At 39.2% G+C, this 13152-nt stretch overlaps 1 protein-coding gene across 3 annotated transcripts in view; it reads right to left on the reverse strand.

Moving 5' to 3' along the window:
- Nucleotides 1-10286: 10286 nt before the first annotated feature.
- The window catches only part of CCB4 (cofactor assembly of complex C), a 58649-nt gene continuing 55783 nt past the window's right edge, over nt 10287-13152 (reverse strand). Inside the window, exons 7-9 of one of the 3 annotated variants that reach the window (XM_090006097.1) lie at nt 12874-12957; nt 10846-11055; nt 10287-10602 (exon numbers count right to left, since the gene is read on the reverse strand). In XM_090006097.1, the coding sequence (XP_089862223.1) occupies nt 10972-11055; nt 12874-12957 (168 nt within the window). In that variant the 3' untranslated portion in view covers nt 10287-10602; nt 10846-10971. Of the gene's footprint in view, nt 10609-10845; nt 11056-12873; nt 12958-13152 lie in introns of all 3 variants that reach the window. The other 2 variants (XM_090006096.1, XM_090006098.1) reach the window with 2 other exon arrangements.

The following is a 13152-nucleotide window of genomic DNA, read 5'->3' on the forward strand; positions in this document are numbered from 1 at the left end:
GCCCATTAGTAAATGGGCCGGGCCATCTCCACGCCGGGCAACACTTAAAACCCGATCGATCGAACCCTAAATGTGCTTGGGCCAGGCTGGGCCGGGCCGATGCCCACCCCTAGGTGTAGGTAGTCCAGGAGCACCTTATCTTTGCGAATTTGTGCGTGTGTGGGATTGGGGGTATGGGCTACTCAATGGCCACACCTTATGCGAACTGGGAAGGCTTATCTTATCCATGCTTGGCATTAACAGGACAACAGACTGAATAGATAAATAAATCTGAGTGACACAAATGGATGCTGTTCCTTTCCATCTTCAGAATCCCAGTGAAGCATCACAGTTGAAGTTAGGTGTTCCCATCATCATTTATTTGTTGTCCAAAGTGGGGTTAATTTATGGTTGCTTGGAGTTTTCTTTTCTTGTAGAAGGTTATTGTCTACCATATCTATGGTTGATTTTGAAGCCATCACTTCATAATGCTAACTCCAACAAAGATGATGGTGTTTCCATCAAATGAAACATCACCAAGTTCATGAACACCAGTTGTTTTACTTCAATGAATTTTAACTTTGGACACTGAAACCTCAGAAATTTCTCATACCCCGGTAAGTAAATTGCCCTCATGAATAGGATGTAAACGGTTCAGATTCTGAACTAATGTGGCCAATACCATATTTGACTAATCAGATGTTGGCTTATTGGATTCAGATTCGGTTTCGGATGGTGAAAAGCTCATGCCAGATCCCCTTTTGTACATGTAAATATCCATCAAATTTATATACTTGTCGGATTCATTAGCAAAAAATCAAAATCATATCTGCATCCAATAATAATAGGATATGGTTTCGGCTTACCAAATGCAACTAAATGTAATCGAATTCGCTCAGATATCGTATAAATTCTGATTCATTAAAATCCTTACTCATGAAGCTCACGTGGTTACATCAATAATCTTAAACATGATTAAGACTAAGGTCACGAACCCTAATATTTCCACGATGGAAATGAAGAATCGAATGCTCGTAAGTTCATGAACTTCAAGTTTCAAGATGATCACATTGGAGATCACGAACTTGGATGTGATTTAAAAGATAGCACCCATAGACTTTGTCCAAAAAGGAATCGTTCCAGTATAAAATCCACACTAGTTGAAATTGTTGGTGTAATTGCTTCACGTAAAGTCATTTCATAATATTTTAATGATCTTGTTCTTCTGGGCCAGCCAACACCTAACCTTTTGTCCAAACAATAGGCACCTACTAAAAGATCATTGTAAGATTGGTTGGATGAAAAAAAAATGCTAGCTTCATTTCTCCTCAAAAAATGGACTGTTTTCATCACAAGGATGTCATGTGGCTGTGGTATGTAGTTGCATGTAGGGATGGCAGAGAGCCGGGGCGGGGGACAAGGTCTCCACCCCCGCTCTGTCTCAAAATCCGAACCTCCATCCTCGCTTCCATCCCCGCATGGGGATGGATTTTAACCTCCATCCCTGGTCCAAACGTGGGCGAGGCGGGAACCCGTGTCCCCTCGGTCTATATATAGTCATTACTTGAAGGATTGGGGGCGGGGCGGGGCGGTGCGGGGTGGGAGAAAGCATAAGTCCATCCCCACCTCCATCCCCGCATGGGGATAGATTTTAACCTTCATCCCACCTCCATCCCCGTTTCATCCCCGGTCCAAACGGGGCGAGGCCGGGCAGGGCCCCATTGTCCCCGGTCCACTGCCATCCCTAGTTGCATGACCCGCTCCAACTGACTTATCCTAACAAAACCAATCTATTATGCCCAATCAATCATGAAAAACTTACAAATCTTAAAGGTAATTTTCTGATACAACCCAATACCTGAAATTCCATGTGCACTACCTTTTCTGAAATTCTTGAGACAGTCCTAAATTTTTCTGGCAATGGTCAAATAAGGACCTTTCAAGTGTTCGAAAGTTTCAATTTTATCTTTATTCTCCAAGGATATATGATTTCCCTTCTAAAACCCATGGAAGTATCGAACTACCCTTTGACATATTATGAACTTATATTCCCCGAACTTACGAATGAACGGAACAGTTTGAATTATTTCCAACCCAAGTCCGAAATAAATCTTACAATATTTTTGGTTTGGGATTAAGGACAAATATATTTAGGTTCAGGTTAAAAGCAAATAAGCATCATAGTTGGTTTGTGTCCTAACCCATTTTTCACATAAAAATCAATAGGTTTAACTCTGTTTTTTTCGACAGAGAAAGATGGGGTTAGGCAGACCCCTACCAGTTATACAACCATACCATTGGGATTCAAACTTGCAACGTCCCGACACAAGGGAAGCAGATCAGGTCATGCTGAACATGAGCGTTTTTGCTCATGCCGACATCGTGGCCGTCTGTTTGCATTTTGGATGAATGCCATGTGGTTTTGTTGACTTTTTAGCTTTTTAAAATGCAAATCGGACGACCACGATGTCGGCACTAGCAAAAACGCTCATGTTCAGCATGACCTGATCTGCTTCCCAACAGAAGGGGACGTACACTAACTGCTCCTGCCAGACAATGTGAAAGTTGGGTCTGTATGAAGAAACTACCCAAACCTCAAAAGATTGTCAGTGATCGGGATGACTATGTCCTCCTCTGCACGTCTTTCCCTTATAACTTCTTGAAAGCCTGGGACCTCATCCTGAAAAATGAACTTTGTTAATAAAAGAAATCTAAGTATCTTTTTTTGTAAAAATGACTTAAAATTCATTTTAAAAAAAGAACAATTTGAGTAAAATGACTTAAAATTCATTTTAAAAAAGAACAATTTGTGTAAAATGACTTAAAATTCATTTTAAAAAAATTCTATGCTACTATGTGATGAATAAATAACAAACCAGAGAAGTTATACGTACTCTAGGGACGTATCATGGATGGTCCTCATGCTTACAACAAACATATACTACCTTTAGAGGGAGAGGCTTATCTTCTCCTTTTACTGACTATTCTGAGAACTATAAAATTTAGCTAATATCCTCGAGTTTTTTCAAACCCAGGACTTGAGTGTGAAACCCGGATTCGTATCCAGGTGTAAAACTAGAACCAGCCTTCAAAATCGAATCTAGAACTAGATCTGACCCATATTTAACTCAGGTTAAAAGGGTAGAAGAGCATTTTTTGACATTTTAAAATGTTTAACTCAGGTTAACTAGTTGGGAGCAAAAGTAGGTTCCAATACATCATTATTTGACCATTGTAAGAAAAAACCAAGATTTTTTTAGGAATTTCAGGTAAAAGGTGGGCCCCTACGAAGAAACTACCCAAAACTTAAAAGATTGTCAATGAGATTTGTAGTTAAACATGTATTTGTAGATCACCAACTGCTAACTCTTTCTATGCCGGTGATTTTTTTTTTTTTTAATGGGGAAAGAAGCACAAAAACAAAAATATGTTGGGATGACTGCCATTCTCTACACATCTTTCTCTTGGTACTTATTGAAAGCCTTGGACCTCGTCCTTCTTAACCTCATCTTGAAAAAATGGACTTTGTTAATAAAAGAAATTTAAGCATTTTTTTATATAAAATTTATAAAGAATATTTTGTGTAAAATGACTTAAAATACATTTTAAATAAAAACTTTTATGCTATTACGTGATGAATAAATAACAAGCCTCAATAGACGTGTCATGATTAGGGGTGTCAATGGGTCGGGTTTGGTTCGGACCCAGGTGGTACCAGACTAGGACCCGGTTTTCAGGTATGCTATCGGGTCCGGACCCGATTTAAGAAAAACTATGCCCTGACCCGATAAGAACTACATGAACCAGACCTGGGCCATACCTGTCAAAACCATATTTTTTATCATTTTTACATTGAAAATTTGCGGGTCTTAATCGGAACTTGGGTCGGGTCTGTGTCTGGTATAAAATATAACAAACTATACCTGGGTCCATGTATTAATCGGACCTTTGGGTCTTAATCGGGTCTTATTATTTATCACCATACCTGGACCCTATAGTGTTTGGTTTGGGTTGGGTCCGGGTAAACCAGGCCCGTTGACACCCCTAGTAATGATGAATAAATAACAAACCACAAAACAAAACATATCCATGTCAAGAACATGTGAATTAACTTAGGTACGACAACTAGAATGCAGTTATAAACTCTTCCTGTGTTTAATATCTTCCTGTTTGGGAGCTGGAGATGGGAGGGAAGATGGGGAGTTAACAAACGCTAACTGCCCCCATTTACCCCCACAGGTTTTGGGAGATGGGTCCTCTCCAACACCGACTCCGAAACAGAGCCCACTGTGCCATCCTTCCCTTCACTATAAGATTTGACATTAAAGAAAATGTGTTCAAATGGAACGGAGAGTTGGCTTAGGCATCTTAACAAAGATTACACTATAATGAAAATTTGCTAAAATATATGTTATTTTCCATAGCTATGTCATTTTCAGCAGTTTTTTAGTGAACTTTTTTACTTTTCCTTTTTATAATGAAATCTTGTGTTAATGCAGACAAATACATGGTCTTCTTGAGTTAAAAAAGTTTCAAGTATTCCACATATCTGTTTTTTTGTTCAACTTTATATTTTGGCATGTACCAATGCTGTCACCGGATTATTTTTTTCAATAAGCCAGTGTGGCACGACGGTTTTTCCTTACCGCTACAAGTCTTTCTATCGTTCTATCACGGACATAGAATGCTTCACAAACCCGCAATGCGTCAAACTTCCCAATCTGACCAGCTTAACGGCCAAAGGCCGCACACCAACACTTTTTCATGTGTTGAATCATTTTCATGGGTCCTGCACATCATCCTGTGCGCAGCTACCTAGTGGAAGCTGATTAAGCATATTTTCAAATGCGAATTTCATCTAGTTAATGTCGCTTAGTGCATAATCATTTCATACCGGCTATCACTTTCAAAAGGGACACAAACTTGTCTTAGCCTTGCGTGATATAGAGCGTATTGCAACTTCATGCGCACGCTACAACAAAACCTCATCACTGAAAGAACAAGATCATCTGGTCCCCCAGTCCGAAGACCAGTTGATGAATGAACATCATAGTGAAGAGCATCACTCAAACTCATTCATCGGTGCCTAGGCATTCACTCGCCTAGCCCCGAGTCACCATACTTGGTTGGAACCACCTAATGTGATCTTCGAAAAATTAGCCTTAACCCACACGCACCCTTGTGCATTTAACCGCTATGTGTGGGACATCTTGCAAGCCGAGAGGTCCTTAACCAAATCTTCAAAGGCAACATCCTCTAATCTGCTGGCACTGCTTAACCAAACAATGATCTACGTCTGTGCCACCATACAGTGATGCATTAACGACGATAACATTGCTTATCGCATGTCATGCTATCACCGCACGTCACTGATCAAGCCAACGCACATCGCGCATTCTTACACTTGATGCATTTTTTACTCAGCAGATCTTCGCACTGCACATGCCCTATTCTGAAAGATCAGTCCAAGACATTCTCCCTCACCCAAAATTATTGTTGTCCTCGATAATGTCGGTGCAGGTAAGAACACAGTCTTCACTGATATGTCAGTTTTCCTCTGTACTTATCTTTGATTTACTCTTTTTCTTCAGCCTACTCAACTTGTTTTGGTTTTCATTCACCATCGACGCAACCTTTAACACGTCAAGTCTCATATCTTAACGCATCTCTGATCACTTAAACAATGGTCTTTCGCTTTATTAACATCGAGCATTTTTTGCTCGTGAGACCCTAGTGCAGTCTCAAACACAAACGGCTCATCCTCGCCCGCACGACAAACTTGTCATCTTTATGCTCATGGTTGGGGTGCCTTTCAACCCGAGTAAGGACCATTCCAAACCCTTCGTGGTCCTCGCATAGAAAGACGACCACCAATGCGTACCACGAGGATGTCAACTTTCATAAGCACCAACTTACAGCTTTTCAATGGTCCAGACTAGTCCTCAAGAGGAGGGACGCCATCTTGTGTATCACCCCAAAGTGGTCATTTAAAGTGTCTTCTTGGGCACTCGTCCTCACATGAGTACCTTTGGCCCAACATTTCAACTCTTCTCCTAAAGCTAGTATATTGTAACTCTCTCTTAGAGTCAATAAAACGTTCTTGCAAGAATTGACAAGCCACGAACAACAACTTTTTTCGTACAGACAATCTATAGAGGATCTGCCAAGTCAAGGGACCAAAACAATGAGCATTCTGCTCAACGTGGGTACTCCGCTAACCCATAATCTTGAGAGAGAATCTAAAAGTTTAGTTGAGTCTCTCATACATAAAGGTATAAATCCATCCAGCTGAATCCAACGTGTATTCTCTGCATGCACAAGGCAAATGTCACGCTCCGCCTGTGAGCCTAACGCACAACTAGTAGAAATCTTTGACTTATCTACGTTCTCTTAGCCAACTGAACAACAACCTTACACTTTTGTTTATCATTGACAAGATGACTCATACCAACCTGCCAACATCTTGCTTCTGTGCTTGGTCAACCACACTTCAGCTGCACAAAATTGCATAACCAAGATAAACACTATTGTCCTCTTCAGTGTCTACACAATGAACAATAAGGTCTCTATGAATATTTTTACTCTGATGCCAATTTGTTACGGGCTTACTTTTTTTAATAAGTCAGTACGGCGCGACGGTCATTCCTTACTGCCGCAAGCCTTTCTATCGCTATGTCACGAATATAGAATGCTTCGCAAACCCGTGACACACCAAGCTGCCCAATCTGGCCAGCCTAACGGCCAAAGACCGTGCACCAACACTTTTACATGTGCTGAATCATTTTCATTAGCCTTGCTCACCACCCCGTGCGCAGCTGCCTAGCGGAAGTTAATCAAGCGCATTTCCAAATACAAATTACATTTAATCCATGTCACTTAGTGCATAGCCGTCCCATACCAGTTATCACTTTCAAAAGAGGCACAAACTGGTCTTATCCTTACGTGACATGGAGTGTATTGCAACTCTATGTGCACGCTACAGCAAAACCTTGCCACTAAAATAACAAGACTAAGCGCCCCCCAGTCCGAAGACCAAATGATAATTAAACACCATAGCGAAGAGCACCACCCAGACTCATTCGCCGGTGCCTAAGCATTTACTCGCCTAACCCTGAGTCACCATACTCGGTTGGAACCACCTAATGTAATCCCTAGGAGAATTAGCCCTAACCCACACGTACCCCCATGTGTCCAACTGCTACATGTGGGACATCTTGTAAACTGAGAGGTCCTTAACCAAATCTCCAAAGGCAACATCCTCAGATCTGCTGACACTGCTTAACCGAACAATGCTCTACGTATGTGTCGTCATACAGTGATGCATTAACGACGATACTATTGCCTATCGTGTGTCCAGAGCCGGACCTGTAAAGAGGCCAATGAGGCTTGGGCCCAAAAAAATTTTAGGGGCCCATTTTTTCTCTTTGCCTCAGGCCTCATAAAATACAGGTACGGCTCTGTGTGTGCCATGCTATCACTGCACGTCATCAATCAAGTCAACGTACACTGCACTCGATGCATTTCTCACTTAGTAGAGCTTCATACTGCACATGCCATATTCTTAAAGATCGGTATGAAACAAATGCAACTACTGGAATAATTGGCACCAAAGGTACAAGTGATAGGCATCAGACTAGCTATAACGAAAAGATCCACGTAATCTTGTTTGCAATCGAGAAATATTAGCTTAAACTTGGTAGCTTTTATTGATGGAGTGCGTATAAGGTCAGCCGTCGGTGCTTTCTCTGATGCCGTTCATTCATCCCAAATACCATGGAGGAACCTTTCTTTTTTTTAGCCGTTCATTTTAAAAACCTTAAATGCCTAAAAAAATATGGGACCCATCTAGAAGGCGTAGAATCCATCCATTGGGAGCAAGACCTGACCTGATATGATCTCTGGAGTCTGGAATCTGGATGGAAAGAATAATCTTCATTCTTCCAACTTTGTATCATTACATCGTATGCAAGAGGAGTGTCCTGTCAAATCTTTGCTGTCATTTTCAATGTGAGAACCTTTGTTTTTCTGTATTGATGGATTATTTAATTTGATCTAGTAAACGTCTTGTCTAAAGCAGTTCCCACTGCAGTGATGTGCTGGGTTAATAATACTTTAGCAGAAGTTCCCACTATTTGCAAGAGCTTGAACTGTAGGCAGGGGTGGTGGCTAACCCTGCAGCCTCCAATTGGTAGTCAAACATTGTTGCAGCCCATCCCATGTAAGAGATCTGGGTTATCAAGAAAGAGACAAATGACAAGAAAAGGCAAAAAAAAAATCCCAACCACCTAAAGTATCATGGGAAATCAAAGGTTTACACTAGGTCATTTGGTGAGATGGTTCTACTTCTAATGCAGTTTTCTTAAATTCCTGGAAATTGATAGAATTCTTGATTTCTAAATCTAGTTTTTCATATACATCCTTATGTTATCAACCTTAAGATCCTGCTCCTAAAACTCTAAGGAACTGTTGCTGGATTTTAAGCTTAGAAATTCAAGAATTATCCTATCCAATAATTGCTGATTCATGTAAGAGAAATGCCAATGACCTCCACATAAAACCAATCTACGAACAAACGAGTATGACGTCTACTTAATGAGCACATACTTCAGTTTTCTGAGGTGAGTAGGTCAACCACCAACAATGCACCAGTAAACAAATGGGACCATAAGGAGACAAATTATTACAAAAGAAAATGAGAATGAAATGCGCCCACAAAAACTAATTCAAATAATCTTTTCCACATAAGCTTCCTTATTTGCCAAAAAAGAAAAAGAGCCCCTCTTGTACCTCAAGCTTACATAATGGTATTATGAACCCCACTACCATTCTTTCCCATAGTTTTATTTCTGCCTATCAAATAGTTAACAGTGCTCCCTTCTACTTGAGCGCAGATAATGGCATTATGAATTGAAATACACGATCATTAGGGCTGGTAAACGAGCCGAACGAACTGAACAGGGCATGTTCTGGCTCGGCTAGTTTACTAGTGCATTGAGCTCGTGACTCGGCTCGTGTTTAGCCAAGCTCGGCTCATCCCTGAATGAGACTAGGAGAACACGAGCTGGCTCGTGTAAAAACATTCCATGTTATTGATACATAGTATATACATTTTTATATACCATACTTAAAAATATATATAACTTTTTATAAATTACACTTAATAGTCCATATTTTATGTATATATTTTTCATTCATCCTTCTTTTATATATATATTTTATGCATTCTTCCTTTTATATATTACACAAAATATATATTATCCATAAAAATATATATATTATCTATACAAGCACTATCAAGCCGATCCAAGCTGAACACCTTGTGTTCGGGCTTGACTCATTTAAGTTAAATGAGCTCCTCGTGGCTTGGCTCACCAACTATACGAACCGATCACAAACAATTTTGTGACAAGCCAAAGTGAGCCGAGTCATGAGCTGCTCGGTTAGTTTACCAGCCCTAAGTGTCATTCTTCACATAGCTTCTATTTCAGACCTATCAGTTTAAGAGTCCCCTCTTCTACCTCACATGAAAGAAATTCAGAGCCTTCAAGAATCTGTTTCAGCCACTGGGAACAGGCAGGATTAGGCTACCTTAACATGAAAGAAACTCCTTAGACCTTTCAAGAATCTAACTGGGCTACTGTGTAGCAATGTTATAGATAATAAATCTCTTGCTACCATAACACATACAAATTAGACTAGCTTCACATCGCCCATGTCATGAACTAAGAAAGTTGTAATTATTTATAATAAAAAAAAGAATAGGCATAACACGCATTAAATCACCAACCAAGATGGCAACAGAGAGGGAGAGAGAGTTGTTCGTGGGTCAATTGTCATGAGCCGTGAGCAAAACAGGCCTCAACTGGTTTCTCATACCACCAAGTCTAAGCCTACTACATTTCGGTTCAAGTGACATGCAACATCATTGTTTTGAACTATAAACTGGCAGAGAATGTGGAAAGGATACTTCTGATCCCGGTTGACCGAGGTAGGAGGTGGGAGAGACATAATGGTCTCTACCACTACTACATTCATTTTGTAATTTTGTCCCCCATTTTGGGTACCCCCACCATTCTTTTTTTGTCTCCAATGGTGGTGCTTTTTGTGATGTACATACGGTATTTTTGTATAGTTTTTCGCCAATAATAGAAGGGGGGCTTCCCCCAGCTTTCTCAGCGGAAAAAAAGCACAATGGATAATTCATCCTTGGTGGTCGGAGTTGATCATAGTCCCAATGTCTTCTAGAGTCAAGTTTCAGACAGCAAAACAGGTCCCAATTTGCATCCCATACTGTTGCACTTCAGTTCTTTTCTTCAAGTGACCAATATATAGAACAGACATTGAAAACTCCCAAGACAAATCAGAAGTTTATACCGAATGTCTTGTTTTAGTGATACTACTTATAGTTTGTAATTCAATGCTTTGGTGATGAAATCCACAATGTGCATCTTACATATGTACAAAAGTTAGAAAAAAAAAATCTCTATTTGTATGAAGCATCCCAGTCACAGTCGGCCTTGTCTGCTGTTGAAAGGACTCTTCATATGATATCTATCAAAAGAATTTAAGCTGTGAAGAATACCAACTCAAGAAGCAAGCAAGATCAGACCCAATGTGACAAACCTGCAGCTTCACATCCAAAGAGATGCATGAATAAAATGCCGGTTAGGAAATCTATGGGCTACAAGTACAAGATTTCATTATCTACCAAATCGACCTTCAAAAAACTGCTCCAACTCTTTATCCTAAAGTATTCGTTCGTCAATTACCAGGAATCAGATAATGAACTGCTCTTCTCATGAAAACGATCATAATAAAGGAAAACAAAAAGGAAAATTGGTAAATGGCATGAAATGTTTATCTTACATTGAGCAACAACTGATACCCTTGCCGTGTTGTAGGAAAACATATGATTGAATCAAGGATCCCATTTGCAAAGCACCCTATTGTGCGTTTAAAAATAATTTGCAAGTGAGGAGTGGAATGGAGACTTCATCTTTCCGCTGGAATACAACTACCAGCCCATGCTTTCGATAATGTAGCATCTAATTTTTCACCAAGTAAAGTGATCCATGACTACCAAAAAGACAAAACGGTAAATGTATGAGAAATCAATGAACAACCAGGAAGAAAATGAAAAAGTTAACCCATAGTCAGCAAAAATGCTTAGCCAGAATGAGAAACCCAATTTGGAAATGGAGAGCCACTCCATTGTTAAATAAGTTGGAAGTGGTCAAGAGTCAAGATTTTTGGGTTTGAAATCATATCATTCTCCATCATTTACGAATCACGATTCAAAAGATCAAGCAATCAAGTTTCCAGGGTATAAGAATTGACATTTTTAAAAGCAATCAACACAAAAAATTTATTGCATTTTTTATTTAATAAATAGTATTAACTGTAAGCTATAAGGTTTATATAAATCTGTTAATAGATCGCGTAAAATATGTTTCTGAATGTTGCATAATTTTTTCTTATTATTTTCACTCAAAGCTTACTATTCATCAATGTCATCTTTGTTGGGGATGCCAATGTTTCGGATTTGGGTGAGACTTCAGACTGAATCCTAAACTGTTAAGTCAGACTCGGTAGAGTAAAGTGTATCCAATTAATAATCAGATTCAGTATAGAGTTTTACATCTGACTTCAAGTTTGACAGACATATGAATCCAGTAACAAATAAAGGCAATATCCAATTAATTATTTAAGCAAGTCAAATTTGAATTTGGTATTAGCTTTATCCATCTGAATCAAACTCGGACTCTAAATCCAATTAGGCAATATCCATTAGGTCAGATTCAGAAATGCCTATATCTGAACCTAATATCTAGCCCCGCTTACATCCCTAATCTTTGTCTGAAGAATTGCACACATAATTATTGTTTTTGTGACTTGCATGTATATTTTCACTTTTTTAACAGAAAAAACTAGAATATCTTAATATAGATTACAGTTTATGATATCTATTTTTTTTCTCCCTCCCTTTGTTTCTCCATCACTCACATGCATCCTGTTTCGTTTCCTATAACCATTTCTCACTTTGCTTCATTTTTTTCCTGCTTTTTGGGTCCTTTTAAAATCTGATTTTGTCATTTCCTAATCTCTAATTCTGCATTGCTTCCCACTTTCGCTTCCCTCTTCGGAAACTATGCTTCAACCTAAGTCATTAACAAATACCAATCTGCAGGTAGGACTGCAAACTAGCCAACCTAAGTTTAATTGAAAACACACACACACACACACTCATGCACATGCACAGCACATATTCCACTGTGATCAAATACACTCGACTATGCATCAACCATTTCTTAGCTATTGGGGTGTTAAATGAAAGGATCCCAAGAAGGATACGCTATCCACCCACTCCAATGTACCTCAATTGTGTTCAGCACGTCACATCTGGAGTGGAATTGGAAATATCCCTAATGATATTTGCATTGATATAAGGGAAGCCAGTTAGGCTACACATTCAGTGCTATTGTAGCAGTGGGGCCAAAACTTATACTATCGAAATATAAAATGGTTTAATTAAAAACTACTTTGAACTAAAATATGAAGTGGAACTGTTGAAATGAGATCTTTCTTTTTCTGAAAAAATGAACTGAGCTTTATTTTGAAGATACATAAATCATGTTTCTACTTCACAGTCTATTGGTATGACATAGATAGTTCCTACAGTACTGCAAGTTAATATCAGATTCAAGGTCATGACAAAAAAAACTGGATATGTAGAATCTTGTTTTAAGATTTGTGTCCCTCTTATTTTAGATACTAATACACATTAATTTCTTCACAGTAGAATGATTCACACTGACCAAACAGAAACACGTCAGGTCAAGGTACCACCATTGATATTCCAATGGCACAATTAGAAAGCAGAAACATGACACAAACCTGATCAGCACTGGTGAATCCTCTAATCCTGTCTCCACCTATGACCATCATTCCATTTTCACCAATTGGCTGCAAAATGAGTGCCTAAAAAATAGTAGCATAAAAACCAGAAATAGGACAGAAAATGAGCCTATGGGCCACCATTCCATTTGATAAATAAAACAGTCTATATCCACAAATGATCACAGCAAGAAAATCCAGCAATAAAGTACAAGGCAAGAGATATTATATTTCTTTCCCTATGCCACATTATTTTCTTGAAAGCCAGAGAGAAATGTC

The sequence above is a fragment of the Nuphar pumila genome, chromosome 5 (assembly GCF_984573655.1).
Source record: "Nuphar pumila chromosome 5, dmNupPumi1.hap1.1, whole genome shotgun sequence".
NCBI lineage: Eukaryota > Viridiplantae > Streptophyta > Magnoliopsida > Nymphaeales > Nymphaeaceae > Nuphar > Nuphar pumila.